Here is a 20,342-nt window from a genome sequence, read left to right as displayed (position 1 = left end):
TTTTTTCTTTTTTTTTCTTTTTTTTTCTTTTTTTTTCTTTTTTTTTTTCTTTTTTTTTAGTTAGACAAGCAAATGTTAATAAAAGCTTTGCAATTTCAGGCTCAGGTAAGGGAAGTCCAATCTCTTATTCCTGGGCATAAACAAGTTACTTTGTGGGGTCAGGAAGAGCTTGTACTTGCCTGTTCACAAGGCAGCACGGCAGAGCTATGCTCAGTGGGCAGTGTTTCACCTTCTTTTAGTGCCTTACGTGTTGGCCACTCCAAGGGAGACGCAGCCCTCCTCATGGAGGGGGAGGTTGATCATCTTCGTTTACAGGAGGCGTCTCCAACATAAGGACTTGGGTGCACAAAGAAGTTGCATGTAATGCCACTGTAAAAGTTAGAGTTAGAAGCTTTCTGGATATTGAGCTAGGCAGCAGAGCAAATTGAGTGAGTTGCTGTGCACGTCAGATGGGGCTTTTCCCTGCCTTTGTGTTGCGGACAAATGTTATATAGATTGTTGTAATTGACTCAGCAGATTGTGGGTATTGGGCTCTTCCCCTCCATCATTACAGCCCTGAGAAGCTCAGGGCTTCCTCTTGCACCCAGGCCAGCTGAGGGGTTTCACACTGGCCGTCTGGGTCTTCTCTCACCAGATGTGCTTTGTAGGGTGTTGTTTATTTGACAGAAGAGACCCAGGCACACTTGAGAATTAGGTCTCTGTGGGTGTAGGTTGCACAAGGAGCAAGCGTTGCTGGGCTCTGTGTTGAAATCCTAGAGTCACGGAGAGCGCGCATCTCTTGTAGTTGTGGAAAAATAAATGAGCCATTCAAAAATACTCCGTGAACTCCTGTCTCTCTCTTCTGCTTTCATGCTACTGGTTTATTTTTTTACATGTAAAACCCTTGAATTGCACTCCTCCAATGCTTAGAGACTCGTCCATGTGACTTACTCAGCGGTTACTCAGGGGTGTGCTACAAAGTGCCGCAAAGCCCATTGTGGTCACTGAGCAGACTCATGATGCCTTCAAGATTCAGAAGCTTTTCCAAAGCAGTTCTGCTTGCCTTGAGACAGTCTGAGGAAGGAGGAGTCTTTTAGTTTATGCTTAAGATGGGTCTTGGCATATTGAAGAGCTCATATCTGAGTTCTTAGATGCCAGAGTTGCGTAGTTCTTGGTTAGGTCTGATACGATGCAGAACCTATTATCCAGGTCTCTGTGGCAGGCTGTCAAAAGATGGCATTCAGAGAAGAAATCTTTTAGGATTTTTAGGTTAGCCCTGAGCTTGCCTAAAATATGCTTTACCAAATCTGGTCTGAAAAACCAAAACACATATACAAAAACCCTCAGTGCCTGGTCCAATCTCTGGATTTCTAGTGTTAGACACTTTTTTCCCACCACAGGAAAGCTGTATTAAGCCTCAGACTTGGAAAAAAGTAAATTAAATTGTCATGGTTTGTTTCAGCTGGTAATTCTGACTACAGCACCTGTAAATGTAATGCTCATTTATAGCCAAAGTGCTTAGATGACATTTAATCTAAAACTAGAACTGCAGTGCAGGAATACACATTCATGATTCAGGACACACATACATTTTCTAACTTGAAGGTGAGCTGTAAAGCTAAACTGGAAATTGAATTAAGCTGGGAAGTAAATGCTGAATAAACCTCGTGATTTTTCCTTTCTGAATCTCACTGGCCTTTCTTTGCTTACTGGAGGCAGAACAGGCAGTTCCCTGACTTCACTGATCCTGCTGCTGTTTGACTTAGCCTTGCCATTCATCTCTACAACTAAATCTCAAGGGCATCCGTGTTGTGTTAACTAGGTTGCTTCCAAGATGACAGAGGAGCTACTAGCTGTTTGCACTGGCTTTAACATATCAAGCTTAGGTGGCAGCAGCCTTTCAGTGACATCCTTAGGATGCTAAGGAGTGGAACAGCACATATGTCCCGTTCAGGTACTGCATCCCACCTTCCTGCCCTCTCCAAGTTCCCCTCTGCAAGATGGAGTTTCACACACTCCTTCAAAGGGCAAAAAGAAAAAAAAAAAAGAAATAAAAACCAACAAAAAAACCAAGAAACGGAGAGGGCAGAATTGCCTCTCTGTCTAGCAAATCCCATGAAGAAATGTTTTTTTTCTCAAAAGGCTTTTTTCTCAAAAGGTTTTTTTCTCAAAATTTTCTCAGAAGGTGCTTATAACCTCTAAAAAGCCAGCATGTTGCTGCAGACCAAGGATGGCAAAAGCTGAAACAAAGCCAGATTTAAAGACTGTGGGGAATGCTTTGCTCCCCTCTCCACGCCCTTTTGTTTGGAGCAGGGTTGTGGTGGTTGCCGCCGCTGTGCTATAGGTAGGCAGAGTGCTTCGGTCGGTGCGGTGTTTGCTTTGTTTCCCTGGTAAAAGGGAAAGAAAGATTTTGTGTGCATTTTCAACGGATTCATTTTTCATGTAGTATGGTTTGTGTTTCCAGTAACTGGTTTCATTTTAAAACAAGGCGAGGCTGCCAGTGTTTCAGTAAGTGTTATTTGTATATTAGTTAGACAACTTTTGTTTTATTAATGAGTATAATAATGAAAGTGCAGGTTGCTGAGTAGAAGCAATGGGTGTTTTTATTTAAAGCATAGCAGGCATCGTATAATGCCAATGAATGCATTATTGTCACTGTAGGCATGGCTGGTCTGAACCTGCCTCTGATTGGGTTATTCCAAATAGGCCCAAGCACTTCATAAAAATGTCTTTGTCAGCCTAGTTTTCCTTCCAAACCTATTCATCTTTGTCAGTTTTTAATATTAGTACCAGGCTCTTGGCTATAGTCCATTAGTACTGTACTTAATTGCTCATGTTACAGATGATTACCAATATAAAAAGCATTAATGTTTTCCCATCGTGGGGCTGTTGCTCTGTGCACGACTCGGACCATACAGAGCTTATGAGTTGTTGTTGTTTTGGTCATTACTGTCTTCGTTTGTGCTCCTCTAATACATTTACCTTGCATGATCACAGAAAGCTGGAGGCGTGTGTGGTTGGTATTAGCTGATTCAGCCTGAACCTTTCCTGTGAAACTCTTAACAGCCCTTGTCAGTACCCTACATCTTTCTCTCTTACCAAGAAACCCTCAGAAACAGCTACTTTTCTGCGAAGCACTCTTCTCCATGCTGCTTTCCTCTAATAATGCAGATGTGGTTTTCACATGCAGGGTTTGAGGTTTCTTTCGGTTTTACACAAAACACATGATCGGCAGCTTTAATTTTCTGGCGTGAACGATAGGCTGTGTTTCTGCAGTGCTGGTGACGTTGTCGTTAGGAATTTTTCATAAATATTACACTATCATGACCCCCTCCAAAAAAAAAAAAAAAAAAACAACAAACCAAAAACCCCAACCTGCTATTTTGCAAGGTATATGAAGTTCCCAATAAAATGCATTGAACAAAACAAAAATAGCAGCATTTGGCTGTTGGGGCCTTTTTCTGCCTCCAAGTGATTCATCTTGGTTTCCTCCAAAGCAAGCCTTGTGCACGAGCTGCACAGAAACACGCACGGGCCGGGGAATTGTGGTGCGCAACGGCATGTGGTAACACTCCTCGGCTGCTTTGATGGACAGACGTGTTGGTATTCGAAGGTGTCGTGGCAGGCAGCTGGACGGTCCCATAGAGCAGTAGCCCCCCTGACCTCTTTGGGTGCTGCGGGGAGCCTGGTTCCCTTGGGGTCTCCAGCAGGGATGGACCCAGAGCCTCCCGCGGGCTGTGCCCTGCTCTTCAGCGGTGTAGCTTGTACCCTGACCCTCAGGAGTCTTTAGCGCCTTGAAAACCAGACTGTCCCAGTCAAACCCTGCTGGAGGGGGATTTATTAGGTTGGCTTCATGCTGTCATTAAATTCAGGCAGCTGAGTGGAAAAGTGTTCTGCAGAGCCACAACCACCTGGGACTTGATGAGGAGCAGACAGGTGAGATGGGTCCCTGCAGCAGGGAGTGGTTCTACACAATCCATCAGAGTGGCGGTGCCCACGCCTTGGACACAGACCCGTGGAGGGTTTTATTCTGGCCCCTGGGCACCTGCAGAGGACCCTGCACATCTGTCCCTTCCCAGGGGACTAAACCCCAGGAGATACAGTTTTTTTTATGGCTCAGAGCCCGTTCTGCCATTTTTCTGTCTAAATCGCTCACATAAATATTATATATTATCAGAAACACAAGGCGGGTCAAAATAAGTCCCTTATATGGTTTCCCTTTAACAGCCGTAAAGTCTCTCTACCCTGAGGATATTGTGCAGTAATTCAATATGCAAGAGAGCTCTGCGTTCCATGCAAATGCCGTTTGGTTTTGTTAAAGCGTTTGGATAACTTTGGTAACGTGTAAGCATTTCAGTGGAGTTTTGTAGGAAATAGCAGCCAATCTTTTAGAGGGAACAAAAAATAGGCTAGTATAACATCTACATGAAAATGCTTATGGTTATCTTTTAATACACATTGTAATTAATAGAAGGTTTTGATTTACACTGTTAAGTGTGAAAACATCCTCAGGCAAAAATTAATCAAGTGTTATGTCATGCTGTAAACTACAGCTAGCTCTTTGTTTGACCCAAAAAAACTTGCCAAGCAGCCGTTTTTTTCTTCTCGTACTAACTTGGTTGTTTTATTTTTGTCTTCACCCCACTTCCCTGCCCCCCTCCCGCTTCAGCTAGTCCCAGACTCCCAGAAAACTTCGCAAGTTGCAAATTGTCTCAATAGTTTTCCATCATGCACGAATTTAAGCCTGAAGATAGATGAGGTGTCTCAGTCCTCTCTTTCTTTTCCTGGGTTTTTGGTTTGTGTTTTTTTTTTCTTTTTGATAAATAACAAGAGGTTTCTACTTATGATTTTCTGCCCTCAGGGCTTTATCATTAAGATTAAATAACTGTACTCTCAAGCATACCACTGAACAAACATCTTTTCAATTATGTGAGTAACAGATGCTTTAACAAAGGAACTATTGAAAATTCAGAAAGCTTCCCCCCTCCCCAAAATTTAAAAAGTATCAGATGACAGAGGAATGTAATTGTTTACCATTAAAACAGATCCTTAGCTGTCCATTCAAAACATCTGAGAACACACAGTTTTTTCAAAATTTCTTCAGGACTGGATGTACAGCCTCAGAGACTTACTGGCCAGCACTGGAGTCAGCAGGAGTCCTTGGGTGCAAGAGTGCTGACAGTCAGGCACTGCCTTCCAGTTCCTGGAAACACATGATCTCTCTCCTTGCAGGGAATTGTTTTCCCAGCCACATCCTTCTTTCCACCTGGGAGTTTGTCCCAGCAGAATTGGGGGATGCCGTGTCCTACCCAGTGCTCCCAGGTGGGTTGTCACTCACGCAGAGGGAACGTCCCAGGCGTGCCCACCGCACTTCACCGGGCTCTGCGGCTGTGCAGTGTGCCCAATGCTCTTGGGGTCCCGGCACTCCTGGCAGCTGAGCTGGGTGCTCCTGGTTGGTCAACATCAGGCAAAGTGTGTCTCGCATGGTAACCTCATTTCTTGACATCCAGGAGTAGGGACAAGCTCTACGCAAGGGGACAAGCCCCTTTTCCTTGGGAGCTGAGTTGCCCCAGGAGGGTGCCACACGATGGGAGATGTGCCACTGTCGTTTGCAGGAGCAGCACCAGGGATGGAGAGTAAGATCTTTCCCCTCAGATTCCCCAGGGCCTCTGGGAATCTCCACCTTATACTTTACTGTAGGAATTTGCTAACATGGCAGGGGTTGCCCCTACTTCGTTCAACTTTGTGCAATGGAGATGTGTCTCAGAGCTCCCAGAGCGGGTCGGCAGGACTTTGGAGCCCCTCCAGGAGACCTGCACCCCACAGGCAATGCAAAATGGCATCTGTAAGCTTGTCCTGAGCTTAGGACAAGCACCAAGCATTGCAGGAACTATATGGACCTACTGAGCAAAATGCACGTCTGCCTTTAAATGGTGACTGTGGCCAAAACAGAGGCTTGCAGCAATTTTGGTAGAGTGACCTGGGGAAGCTGCTCTGTCCCCATCACCCTTCCTTTGAATCTTTCCCATGCAGTAAATCTGCACCGAAGGTAAAAGACTGGGGTTGTTCATCTCCCCCTGCTGAGCCATAGGATCGAGAGTGCCTGAGCTTCGCTTGCCTGGCTGTGCAGCTAAATCAACAGCTGTGTTTGTAATGTCACTAATTTCCAGTTTACTTAAAACAAAGTGCCTGAATTCTCTTACAGCAGCGCAGTTCCCACCTTTCAGCAGTGAGCCATTTTCATTACCCACCAGCACTCCCAGTGGGCTGTGAGGAAAGTTGTTGATGAAAGGATGAAAGAGCCATTTCTTTAAGGAAGGAAAGTTCTTTGGGAAGAAAATTGAACTCAAACATATTTTGTCTTTGCTGATAAAATACATGCCAGTTTTGTACTTCAGACAAATGCAAATAATCCTATTGCTATTGTGTTCTGCACAAAAGCACGCCAGGCTTGCTTTCATAACCCCTGGATTGTACAATGCGGACCAGGGAAATCAGGCTTGAGGAACACACTGCTTGATTTCCTCAATGTATTTTATATTCCCATTTCAGAAAACAGACTGAAACCTTAGAGTTCGGGTTATTCCTCTCCCCTCTTCTCTGCTGGGAATTTGTCGCTGGTGCCCAGGAGAGCTGCCTCCTGCTCCTGGCCTTCCCCACCAGCTGATTGCTGTTGAAGGTGGCTTATTTCCCGTGCTTACACTGACAGCATTGCTCCAAGATTTATCCCTTTTGAAGAGCATCAGGGTAAAAAAGACAAGATTTCTCTTGCGATTTTTTGCTGGTCCCTTAAAACAACTGAATATTTTGCCACTGAGTTTCTAGGGAACAAGAATCAGGTTTCTCTCACTGAGGTTATTGATAGGGGCCCCTTTGCACTGCAGGGGCTGTCACTGGAGCTACCCGGAGCTGCCCCGGCTCGGTGGCTGCTCGTCCCGGCCCTGTGCTCAGACCCTCTGGCTGCAGGGGGTGCGGGAGGCTCTGCCCGGCTGCTGTGAGGACCTGTTGAACCAGATGGTTGCCCTCTTGAACCAGGCAGACCGGCCGACTCATCCCCCAGCTCCAGCAGTGCCTTCAGAGGAAGGAGCAAAAGCGACTGTGGCATAATGTGCCCAGGAGGGAAGTGTTTTCCGAACTCCTACCAGTAAAGAGATTTATTGTCTGTCCCTTTTCAGTGTTTTTGAAACTCTAAGAGCTTAATGTTCTCATGATTTACATTAGCATCTAATCCTTCCGTAATCTCACTAATCCCTTGACCCCAAGATATCCATTGGCAGTGAGTTCCACGGGTTAACTGGTTGCTGTATTCATTTGGTGGAGCAGATTTAAATCTTTTTTCCATTCCCATTGCAATCAACATCCTTAACCTTCTGGCCGAGCATGGGAATGGGGCAGCATCTCCCAAGGAATGGGCTTCGGTATTTTAAGTCCTTCCAAGATTATTCTTGTGGCTGAGAGCTCCATTGCGCCCTGTTTTGTTTTGGGCTTGCAGCCCTTGAGAAAGCAAGATGATGTCAATGGGAGACGTGCTGGAATATTTTATTCTGCCAGAACGAAAACAAAAATAAACACTGAAACAAGCGATACAAAAAATATTGTAGGGGTTGTGCTGAACTGCCTCCTTCCCTCCTTCACCCTGTGTGTCCTGGGCATATGGTTCCTCCCCGGCCTGAGAGCCCTGTCATATCCATACACAGTGGGGAGAATTAAAGAGGAAACTGGCAGCCTTAACATTTAATTTCCTTCCTCTTTCTGGGCTGGTCAGATCCTTTGCATTATTGTAACTACTTTTTTTATCATGTCTATAAATAGATGTGCTCTCATGTGTCCCGTGAAGCAGAGTCGGGCCAAAAAAGTCATTCATTCTGCATAATCAATACATGAAAATGTAGTGGTTACTGGCTCAGATGAGATCTTGTATTGTTAGTTCTGTAGCTGGGAAAAAAATGTTGACTAATAAAGATTAAGGGCTTTTTTTTCTTTTTATGAAATGCTAATGATGAAGACATGTTTGATATACTGTGAAATACATTTCTCTAATGTGAAGTTTCTGCTTTTTGTTGGGAAAGAGATTCAGTCCCCGGAGGATTTTAGAATTTGTAAATATAAAATTATCTGCTTCAGTGTTTTTTAAAAAAAGGTTGGCAGAAAGCCAGATTACTTACATTACTGTAATAGATTTGCTGACCTCTGACATCTGCTGCAGAGAAGTACATTGAATTTTTCATAATATCAGATGATGCAGATCTAAAAACTCAGTACACTCTGCACCATTGTTTAATTCAGGACTTAGTAATGCAAAATCTTTTTTGGAGTAGCAGTTTATACGTGATTAAAGTTAATATTGCCGATTGTAATAAATCAGAATTAGTATAGTACTGATTTGTTAATCTAACTTGTATTGATTTTAAGTTGTCGTTATTTAAAAAAAAAAAAAAAAAAAGACTGGCTTTTCACAGTGACTGAATTTAATAAGAAGCCCTGTGATAGCGAAGACTCCCCTACTGTTTCTGCTCTTGGCTGGAAAATGTTATTCTTGTATTATTCCAGGGGAAAAAAAAAAAAACCTCATGCTGCTAAAAATCTGCTGCCTGTGGAAAGATTTTTTAATACACTAGTGCTTACATATTCTATTTATGTTAATTGACTTATAAATAATACATTTTATTAATCTTAATATTGGAATCTTGATCATGATAAAGACCCTTTTATTTGGTCTCCTCGCAGGCTTTACAAGTAAATATTCTTTAGACGACAAAATATTCCCCCTCTTTTCCTTTTTTATGAATACTTTGATACTTCCCCCCTGCCACGAAATACAGCCACAGTTCAAAGCGGCTGAAAATGTGGTTGTTGTTTCCAGGGTGCGATACGTTCGAGGTACCCGGCTCCATTTTTTTGGACATCGTCTTTACCTCTCCTTGCGCAAAGATTGATTAAATCTCACCTGCGCTGCAAATATTTGACCAAAAAAAAAAAAAATCTCCTGTTGGTTTCAGACATGTCACATTCTGCTAAATTATTTGGCTAACAGCAGATCGCATTCTTCCTGTGTTGGGCAATATTGACCTTAAATTGGCTAAGCCGGCTGCTTTCATGGCATGTGAGCCGGCTGCTTACATGTTCCGAGAGCTGTATTAGCTTTATTACTCCTGCGCTATAAAAACTTCTAATAATCAAATGATAAGATCATATCCTGTGGGTAATTGTGTTGTACCATGACAGGATAACTGAAAAAACATTCAGTGAAAATTGCAACCGACGGAAATCTCTACGTGAAGCAGCGATTGTTGGCGTTGCTCGACTTGGTGCTGCTCCCCGGGGTCTCGCAGCCCGCGTTCCTGCCCGGCTCCTCTCCCGCTGCCCCCGCGGCCCCCAAAGCCCATCTCGGCGGCGGCGGGGGACAGCAGCCTGCCGGCCTTCGTTGCAAACAAGGAGGGGAAAATCCTAGAACAAGCCATCCTTGTGTTTTGATTCAGTTTTACCTTAGTCATGCCGCCTCCCCGATACACGAAACATTTAATTCCAGATTTCCTGCCGCTGGCTCCGGGCCTTTGACCGGCTGTGTGAAATGTATTTTTACTGCTGTCCGCCTGCCAACTGCTGAGCTCAGTGAAAAATAACTAAAATGAAAACCTTGTACTCCCACATGAACCCTTAAGATCAGAAAAGGAAATTTAAGCCACGGTTACTAATTAGCGCCAAAGCTAATGAGTTCTGGTGAGGTGCAGCAGGAGGAGGAGGAGTTTGCGTCCCGCGTTACCCTACAAGGCTCGGTGGAGAGCACGCGAGCGGTGATTAATCGTGTCGGCCCGGGCCTCGCTCCCGGCCCGGCCGTAGCCACGGGGTTAATCGCGCGGCATCTTTCATGGAAAGGCCTGCTCGTGGGCCCGGAGCGTCTCCGTCTCCCGTGGGGCGCGGGACAGCGTCTGAAACCTTTACGGATGGAATATGTAGATTTTTAATGGGCGACGCGTTCCCATGGAAACAAAACAAAGTCAAACACTCCCCTCGCAGTACTAACAATTATTGTAATAAAATGTGTTTTTATTAAAAGCGATTTTAAATATTTAACACATGACGGAGCGGCCTCGACGCTGCCCTGTGTGAAACCCAACCTTGCCTCTCATGAAGTCCAAAGCTCTTTGTGCAGCGCGGGGAGGAATTCGGTGTTTTCACCAATATTTGCGCTTTGCGAATGAAATGTAGCAGCCTCAAGTATGAACAAGATTATTTTTTTCTTATTCTGCTTAGTTATGCTTTTTATTATATAAACATTAACTGTAATATTACAGTGGGAAGCAGGTATTTGGCAACTACGTATTATTTTGCTAAGTTTGCATAGAGGGAGCAGTTTCCAGTTTTAGCAGCTGTAACATGTTTAAACTCAGTTTGTAATGGGATCTGAAGATGAATATTCCCTGTGGGCTCTGCTTAGCTTCATTACTGGAGCCCTGCCAAATTCAGGGCTAGAAAGTATTATTCACGCCTCTTTGCACATACCATGTCAGAGCATGCTCAGTTAATGAATTTTGTTTCTCATATAGCATAAATTAGGTTTATATTTTAACATAATTTATGTTGTATTTTATTAAAATGTAAAATATTATGATCACGAGCAATCTAATTTCTGCTCTCTTAAGCCCAAACTGTGTTTGAACATCTAAGTATGTAAATCAAAATTGCATGCGTAGAAACTGATTCAAGGATAACAAACGAATATCTGAACCAAAGAGGTTTCTGCCTTGGAGTCTTAGATTAAAGATAATTAAGGATTCCTGGTATTTGAACAGATTTATGTTGTTTATAAGCAAAGTACATTTTCTTCATAGAGTCAACTTGTCTTTTTTTTTTTTAAACAAATTATGTTTGCTGTATTAAAGTTCATATTTTTAAAGTCTGAGTCTTGTATTAATCCCACAGTGAGTCATTAATCATACCAAATGCATTATAAAAACTTTAATCACTGAAGTTGAAACTGAGATTGTAATGCAATCCATCCTTTTTAATTATATCAGTTATTTTTCCTTTCAGATCAAGAATTGCAAAGGGAAAACAGATAGATTAAAACTCAGTGTGTTTGAAGCTTTCGGGGGAGGGTATTTTTTGTTTGTCTTTGTTCCTCACTTTTTTAAAGCGATTTCGTGCACTTTGTGGAGGACAGTTCCACAGTGAAAGATTCCTTCGCTTTTAACTCTTTTCCTCTCTCCTTCTTTCCTAAAAAAAGAGAAGACTCACTGGCGAAGGCAGGGGTCGTGGTGACTGTCACTGTATGGGTGCACTGCAAGGGTGGCGGTGGGCTGGGGCCGATTGCGGCGTGCCGGGTGCTGTGCCCACCGCTGCAGGTTTCCCGCAGCCCTACTCTCTGGTCTTCTGCCGAGTTCCTGGCGCTTGCCCTTGCAGGCAGGGGAACCACCAGCCTGGAAATGGTGTAGCTGTTATCAAGTTGGCTGTGGCTTTGTAGGTGTTTTCCTGGGGGTTGCTGCATGCTTTTAAGGGGAGGGAGGGAAAATAAAAATAAATGGTGGATTTTTTTTTTTTTTTAAATCAGTCTAAAACGTAGTGGCTCATATCCTCATCTGGTACAAATTGGTGTAGCCACACAAACCGCTGCAGCATCACTGACAACTGATCCACACCAACTCCAACTCTACTGAATTTACGCCACATGATAATCTTGCCAAATAAATTGATTTATCATACTTGGATTTGTAGATGTAGAGTTTACACTGTTGCTTTTATGGCATGGAAGAAAATGGATTTATTAAGTAAACTGCTCGTAGTAGATACATTTTGTTCTTTGCTAGAATGGCAAAATCTGATCAATTATTTGTTCCTTAATCCCCTAGATTAATCCTGCCGTATGAAAGATTTATTAAAGGAGAGGAAGATAAGCCACTGCCTCCAGTGAAACCTCGAAAACAGGATAACAGTTCCCAGGAGGGTGAAGCGAAAACAAAAGTGTCTGGAACAAAACGCATCAAAAATGAAAACCAAAAGAGCAAGAAGGAAAAAGATAATGCACAGAAACCCCAAGATGCATCTGAGGTTGGTTGCTTTCCTGCTTTTCAGCTTTTCAATTAAAAATGTACAGCTTTAATCATGTGAAATCCAATGATAAAATACATAATTTAAACTCGAGAATTCCAACCAGCTGGCCTTTGAGTTTGCTCGGCAATGGAAATTCAGTTGTTGTGGTACTGTCTGTGCTGGGATTTTGCCGGGCCACAAACAGCAACCAGTTAGCTCCATATTGCATAGCAGTGATGGCAGAAGACCAAGCGCTGGATGTAACAAGTACCATTTCTGCTCATTGTATTATACAGTGGTCACCACTAAAAGATCAGCAGCTGCCAAAAGGAAACCACACAACTACCACAGTTATTTCCTAATCTAAGTATAGGGTGCGGGAACCTCTAATACTGTTGATAATACTGTGGTAACTGTTGGACACAGCTGATTTTTATAATGGTAACCCCTGGATCAGCCCTTCCATGCTCACAGATGTATGCATGTCTGTCAAAAAACAGATCAATCCCCAGGATTTTTATTGTGTTATACTAAATTTCTCTTCGGATTAAAAGGTGAGATTTTGAGGGAGACACCTTCCAAGCCTTAACTGAGACCGACTTCCCTCTCACATGCCACAGATGGTTTTCAGCTGAGATAGGTTCCTATTCTGTCACCTGCTTCACATGGGCAGGCCCCGGGTTCCATGTAGAGCTGCATTACCTGCAGTCATAGGACAGCCCTCATGGAACAGGTTTTATGTTCACAGCCTGGGGAAAGATAGATCAGTAGAATTCATATTTGTCTGCAAATAAGAGTAAGTTTCACGTGTTGTTAAGTGATAGGAAATCAATGGGGTTTTTGCTCCGGTGTTACTTAAGCACTTTCTTTTGCACATCCTGCCCACTCTCTCCCGTCCCCTGCTTGCACCCTGTATGAGCGAGGTGTGAAGCTCCTCACACGCAACCCCTACACAAGACATTGCTTTTCCTGTCTCAGTCTGCCAGATCACAGCAGCCTTCAAGGCGTTGCAGTGAAAGTAAGTATTTAAAGAATGTTGAAACACATGACATGCCCGGCAGACTACGGCTGCTCCTTTGACTTCATTGCCGTCTGGCAGGTACATTCGTCCTGTTTCTAAACCAGTTTGGAAATTGGTATTGAGTCAGCTACCAACAATCCTCCTCCGCATTGTTTAAAAAAAACAATGCACGACCAGTAAACACGGATGCCTCTGAGACTTTGTGTACCCAATTTTGAGAACAGAAAATTTTTATTTTCATGTCCCACTACCTTTTTAAGTTGTGCTTACAAAGATAATTTCATCTCCCATCCAAACCAGAATTTGTGTTTTAAATTGCCTTGATCAACAGTACCTTTAATATCTAATGTAAGAGCACTCCACGGAGGGGGGAGGGTTTTTTTGTTTTCTCTCGCACTGTAATTTTGAAGCAGGGAACCCTGTTGGGGGAAGACCCCTCCACTTCTGATGAAAAATGCATAGAGAGGAGGGGAGTGCGCACAAACCTGCTTCAGTCACTGGAAGGTTGCAACACAAATTGCTCAAAGCAAGGAGATGCGAAGTGAAGGCTTATGCTCCCTTCCCCTGTCATTCCTTTTGTGCCTGGTTATTTATTGAGGGGTGTTGGATCAGCAAGATACGTTACACACTATCCATACCTCCACCGCTAACCACAACATAACAAGTCAGCAACAGAGCGTCAGCCTTAACTTTGAATTTCCTTGCTTTTGTTGTTCCCTATCTCAAACTTCCTGCTGCTTAAACTGCAGTTATTTTTGTGTGGTTTGCAGGAAGAGTTCTTAAGCTGTGCTTATCGGAAGTGTAGGGAGCCTTCACAAGACAATAAAGATGTACAATTACAGCAGTTTCCCATTGTAAAATGGCACTTTTTGTAGCAGAATTAATGTCTCCTCTCTGACTGGGATGGAAGACATGTCCTGCCCCTGTTTAATCAGGGTGGGTGGTTAAAGACCTGATTAAAACTTTTATGCAGGTCACCGTATGGGTAGGTGGTCACCTGAAGCCAGAGCAGCGAAGGGGGCTGCAGGGGTGGATGCTTCCACCCTGGGTGGGTGCAGAGCTCCTCTGTGCTCTGCCATAGGGAGGGCTCCGTGCCCAGGACGTGGCCCTTACGGGGCCAGCAGAAAGGAGACGTCCAGCTCCTTTGGGTGGAGCGAAATCCAAGTCTGCTGGAGCCAGGCAGAAGGTTGTCTGTCCCTCTCAATCCAGCCGTCCCCCAGCAGTGGAGCCCCATGCCAGGCTCCACATTTGGGTGCAGTCCTCATCCAGGCATGGCCCCAACCAAGCCGCTGCTTAAACCATTTCTGCATGTGGCCTAGAAGCTGGCCGTAGCTGTGAGCAGTAAAAGTGTAATCAAGTTACAAATGTGCGGTCCTCTCAATTGCGTGTTCAACTCATACACCATGAGAAGTATGCAGGGAGAGAATATAACTTCAATTTATTAGGGTTGCATTTGCTTTTGTACTCTTCACTGTTTTCCTGCCATCACAATGACATTGTCAATGTAACGAGATACCAGACAAAATGCTATTAGCCTTTGACTGCACATTTCCTCACAATAGCTGAAACTTCAATGAAAATGTTGCTTAACAGAAACAAAGAGCAGAATGTACAGTTATTAAATACGATTTCTCTCTTTTTTCTCTTCCTTGCTTTGCTCATCTGTCTGGTATTTTCCTGTAATTTTATAAGCTCAAGAGAGTAGCGATGGTACTTTGTAAAGGACCTAATGATGGTATTTGGCTGCAAATGGCAGCTATGAGTTTAAAAAAGAGTTAGGATGACTAACAGACACTGTAACTAATAGGCCAACCAAACAGACAGGAATATTTAAAAGCAGCTGTGAAGAAATAAATCTCTGAGAGGGTTAGATTCGTTAGGACCTTCTCCAATCCCCTGCTCCTATGACAGACCATAAAGCAGCATTTAGATAATAACTTTCTCGATGCGTCTTATCTTTACAACGAAGAAAAAAAGAAAACAATAATAATAAAGGGCTCACACAATGCTGCTGTTTTATGACTGTCTTCTACCACGACATGTCAGAGGAGAGTGACAGCAGTTTTGAAAAGGGCTGTCAGTCAGCTGGATCGCAGATGGGACGCTCTGGTGACCTCTGCGGGTCACAGTTCAGCCGGCTACATAATGGGATGAATAGTGTGAATTGTGCACACAAGCTTTATTAATGGGGGAGCAGAAAGAGCTGCAGTCCCATTGACGATAACGTATAAAAGCCATGTTTGTAATAGCAGGCGCACACACTTACTGAATGTTGACAACTTCATTTTAATCCGTTAATAAAAAAATGTGTGTCCTAGTTAAGCTGTGGCAGTGATTTGCTGCCTACAATAGGGATTCCTAGTATGCAATTTCTATCATTTTCACACTTTAATGCAGAACTGGGTGTGAATGATCTTCTCTGTGATCACTGAATTTTAAGATAGCTACGCTGGAGAGACTTTATGTAAGAAAAAACATGGGAATCGTTGTGTCATTTTCGTAGGTGAAGTTGGCTAGCGGGAGAAATTTCTGTAGCCTTATCGTTTGTGTTATGAAATCTGCTCTCCTGCATTTGCCTAATTAATTTTAAAAGAGTATAACCTCAGCATTTAGCTATCTGGTCAAACCACTGGTGCCTCTCGTCAGGTTACAAACATCTGCTGCTTTGAAATGCCTTATTGTGACCCTGGCAGGGATGGTGTATTTCTTAATATTATGGTACATTTCTTTGTTTGAGTCCAATAGCTGGCATTAGAGCCTTCACGTGCCAGCAAGGTGATTGACAAGTACTTCTCTAAAAGTAGCCAACAGTGTACTGTGTATGATCTTATGAACAGTCTGCCAAAATGCACTGCATTCTTATTACTGTCTGTTGAATCGTTTTATTAGATTTCATCAGAACAAGAGCAGGATCAGGAATCAGCAGACCAGAAAAATTTCCCTGAACATCCTACAGCGGGAGAGATGAAACAACCCGTGCAAGGCCCTCCATCTCTTTTACCAGAGACAGCTCGGCCACTGCCTCTGGAAAAGACAGACCTGACAGAAAACAGCACAAATAGTGAGAAAGCCAAGGAGGAGGTTCAGCACTCGTCCTCTTTCTCAAGTATATCCATGCCCCCAGAAGAAGACACCGTGCTGGATGCCACCGTCACAAAACGATTACATCCCCCAGCAGATGCCCTGGAAGACACAAAGCCTGAACAAAGACTACACAAAGCTTTTACTGACAGCTTAGAAAGTGAACCTCCAGAAATGCCCTTCACGGCTTTCCCAGTCCAGCTGCCCACTCAGAGTGACATGGAAGACGACAAATTGCCAGAGATGGCCGATTACATCGCAAACTGCACGGTGAAAGTGGACCAGCTGGGAAACGAAGATATCCACAACGCACTAAAGCAAACACCCAAAGTACTGGTGGTCCAGAACTTCGACATGTTCAAGGAAAAGGAGCTGCCCGGGTCCATGAACGATGACTCCACTTTTGGTTACACGCCGCTGCTGTATTCAAAGGGTAATCCAGGCATCATGTCACCCCTGGCAAAGAAGAAGCTGCTGTCGCAGGTCAGTGGGGCAGCCCTGTCGTGTAGCTATCCTTACGGTTCTCCTCCACCTTTGATCAGCAAAAAGAAACTGAACGGTAGAGATGAGCTGTCCTCAAGCATATCACAAGGTCCCCACGCCCCTAATTCTGATCCTGTAGCAATTAATAGGCCCTCAGTCATACAACACGTACAGAGTTTTAAAACCAAGGAAGAAAGGAAATCGATTAATGACGTTTTTAAACATGACATGCTAAGTAAACCGGATCCTCAGCGCTGTGATTTTTCAAAACATCACCTCAGTTCTCTTGCCGAGTCGTACGTACCGAAGACGGATATCCAGGACTGCAAAGATAAAATGAGTGAGAAAAGGGCACTGCAGCACTCCCATGTGCCCACTTTCTTGGCAGATTTTTATTCATCACCTCATCTGCACAGCCTTTATAGGCACACAGAACACCACCTTAATAATGAACAGACATCAAAGTACCTCCCCCGGGACATGTTCAGGGAGTCTGAAAATATTTCTACTTTTACTCAACACAAACACCAAGAAAAACTAAATTTAAATTATCGCCCATCTTTGCATCAGCAAGAAAAAAAAGCAGCAGTGGAGGCCTCTTCAGATGATCAGCCAACAGATTTGAGTCTTCCAAAGAGCATACACAAACAGACTGCAAAGACTCCGGGCTCCAGCCTCCCTCATTCATCCATGGCCCAGCCAGAAGGCAAAGGTATCTCTCCGTTCCAGGCTGCGAGCAGCCAGGCGGTGAGCCTAGACTGTAACCCCAAAGCTTGCCGTGTGTCCCCCATGGCCATGGCAGCCCCGAAAAAACACAGCGAGTTGCTCCACAGGGCTGGGAAGCAGCAGGCCCAGAGGCTGGAGAATCTGAGGAAGATGGAGGGGATGGTGCATCCTATCATCAGCCGCAGAACGAGCCCTCAAAACATGGGGGCTGCCCGGCCTTTGAAACGGAGCCTGGAGGATTTGGACAAAGTCATTTCTGAAAAAAAAATCCGAGCTGTCTCTCCTCTGCACTTACCAAAGGAGACCCTGGCGAAAGACAAGGTTCCCGACCCAGAGGGGGAAGGCAGCAAGCCGGTGCATGGCCTCCATTCTGGCAGCATGCTGGAAAGCCACAAATTTCCCCTTTCAGCCCCCATCTTCCCAGGCTTGTATCCGGGAAGCCTGTGCACAGGGCTGAACAATCGCCTCCCGCCCGGGTATTCTCATCCCCTGCAGTACTTGAAAAATCAGACCGTGCTCTCCCCACTGATGCAGCCTTTGGCTCTTCACTCCTTCATGGTGCAGAGACAATTCCTCACGTCCCCTGCAAACTCTCAGCAACTGTACAGACACTTAGCTGCAGCAACACCTGTAGGAAGTTCCTACGGTGACCTTTTGCATAACAGCATTTATCCTTTAGCTGCTATAAACCCTCAAGCCGCGTTCCCACCTTCCCAGCTGTCCTCTGTACATCCCAGCACAAAACTGTAAACCCCCTCGCTCACAAAAAAAGGTCTGAGGAGAAAAGTTAAGTTAGCGACATTCCTCCCCCTGTGACGATGTCTCGCAGATTTAGCGATCTGTATTTTTGTCAACGAGGACACAGTCGTACCCCGCCCAGTGGAGCGCTTCGGAGTTTGGAGACAGGACTGCTTCTTTAATTCTGGGTCCCACATCAGCCCCCTCGCCCCTTATCCCTGCCCCTGCAAAAAAAAAACAAACCAAAAAAAAACAACAAAAAAAAAAAGAAGGAAAGAAAAAAAATCATTGGATTTTGCATATGTGTTTTCTGAAAGGACTTGTGTATGGTAAGAGCAAACGTTCAAAGGGAGCCATGGAAATGCAGGCCCAGTCCTGAGCTCACTGAAATCCCAGGTGAGGGCTGCATTTGCCTTTCCCTGAGCCGAGGACCAGAGGCCGTGCCTTGTTGCAAATGAGTCAAGGACTCGAGATGACCCTGGAAAGGAGAAGCGGGCCGAGAATCCGTACAATCAGTGGATGTGCTTTTTTGGGTAACTTTTCCTGACTTTTAAAGATTCAATCAATGCAATGTATAGTAAAACGGCAATAGATTTTTCATTTTAACACTATTAGAACAGAAGGGTAAACACTGTTTAATTTGACTGTACATATCCACTTCGTAAACTACCAGTGTCACATTTGGTCACAATAATTTATATAGTTTTGTTTGTCCAGTATATTCTGTGCTCTTTATGTTTGGTTTTTTGTTTTGGGTTTCTTTTTTTTTAAATTAAACAGTATCATTTTATCTGCAACTTTTTTAAAAGGCTGTGGCTGTCCTAATTTTTTTTTTTACGTGTTTGTAATTTTTCCAGTTTCTTTATACTTTCGAGCAGCGTTTTTGTTTTGTTTTTGTGGTAACGTTTACTGTTTACAAACTGAAGCAACTGGTTCAGATTAATCTTAATGGTTATAAACATACTGTAGGTGATGTTATGGTGCAAGGATGCAAACAAGGTTCCTTTCCCCACAGTCTGTCCCTGCGAGGTGCTGAGCACCTCTCGCCCTCCTCCTGTTGTTGGATGGCTTCTACGCCGCTTCTCCCCTCCCGCCGAGCTTTGCTTTCCCGTATTGTGGTCCGTGAATTTGTCGAGCGTTGTACTTAAGCTTACCTAGGCTGTGAAACCCTCCTGCCTACCAGAGAAACGGTCTAGAAAACAAAACCTCCCTGGCACAAGCTGCTGGATGACAAAGGAGTCCAGAAAACGCATTTGTGGTTTGCGAGAATGTCGAGAATTACAGAAATTAGGACAGGCGCCAATGGTGACTTGGATCAGAGGCTTACGGGGCCTGTGCCATGCGAGCGGCCAGGCTCGGTGGGATGGGTAGTGGGTTGCGTGCCGTGGCCGGGACAGTCCTTCCACACCCCTGCGGGGATCTCAGCCTCTCCCTGGGCATCCTTTCGCAGGGGGAAGGCCCGGGCGTGGAGGGGCTGGGTTTTCCTGACGAAAGAGCTTCCCTATGGATGTATGTTCACTTTGAAGGACATCACCACCATGCAGCTGAGCATAGATATCGATAAAGTGAAGTGTGACTTGGAGGCTTTTTACAATGTGAAAATTGGTTGTGATTCAAACCATCTCAGTTACTGTTCAAAGACAGCGTAATCAATATGAAAAGAAAAATGGAAACTACTAAGAAACACTTTGCATGCTAGGCATGTCATTAAATTTTCCCGTGATATGAAGCCAAATACAATATATAATGTATCATACTTAATATCCAAAGGTGGAAACCAGAATAATATACTCGTCTACTGTTAAAGATCCAGCTTCTTCAATTAAATACTTTATATTCCTGTGGTAAAACTATATTCAATTGATCGATAAACAGACTAGTAGAACTTAGAACATGGATGTGCCAGTGCAGAGCATCCTGCTGCTCCACAAATCATACAGGAAACAGAACCGCAGGCTCAGCCGGGCAGAGGCCGCAGTGTGGAGGACATCTCTAGTAAAGTTGCACTAGATCTGAATCACGTGAGAATCAGGGGTTTGGGGACGGGGGGGAAGAGGGCGGGGGGAAGGGGAGAGAATATAAAAATCTACAGCAACGCAAACAGAAGCTTGTTGTGTGTGTGGCCAAGCGAACGCTTCTCTTTCTTGTTTCGGTTAAGTTGTGTGTCCTGGAGTCGTGCATTTGTTTACGCGAAGTGTCCAATTTCCCGTTTGGTTAGGTCCCGTTGGAGTTTGATGGTGGCCTTTTTGGAGCCGTGCTGAGGCAGCGCGGGTCTGGGGGACGG

The 20,342-nt window shown here is 44.3% G+C and overlaps 1 protein-coding gene across 1 annotated transcript in view; it reads left to right on the top strand.

Annotated features, from left to right (window-relative positions):
• Positions 1-18,296, top strand: part of ARID5B (AT rich interactive domain 5B (MRF1-like)) — a gene marked incomplete at its 5' end in the record, with an annotated part of 26,829 nt that extends 8,533 nt beyond the window's left edge. The window contains 2 exons of the mRNA XM_009577973.1: positions 11,829-12,027; positions 15,920-18,296. Coding sequence (XP_009576268.1) covers positions 11,829-12,027; positions 15,920-18,070 — 2,350 coding nt within the window. The remainder of the gene's footprint in view (positions 1-11,828; positions 12,028-15,919) is intronic.
• Between the last annotated feature and the right edge of the window lie 2,046 nt (positions 18,297-20,342).

The sequence above is a fragment of the Fulmarus glacialis genome, unplaced genomic scaffold (genome assembly GCF_000690835.1).
Source record: "Fulmarus glacialis isolate BGI_N327 unplaced genomic scaffold, ASM69083v1 scaffold26135, whole genome shotgun sequence".
Lineage (NCBI taxonomy): Eukaryota > Metazoa > Chordata > Aves > Procellariiformes > Procellariidae > Fulmarus > Fulmarus glacialis.
Note: the sequence above shows the minus strand (reverse complement) of the source record. Positions and strands in the feature narration are given on the sequence as shown.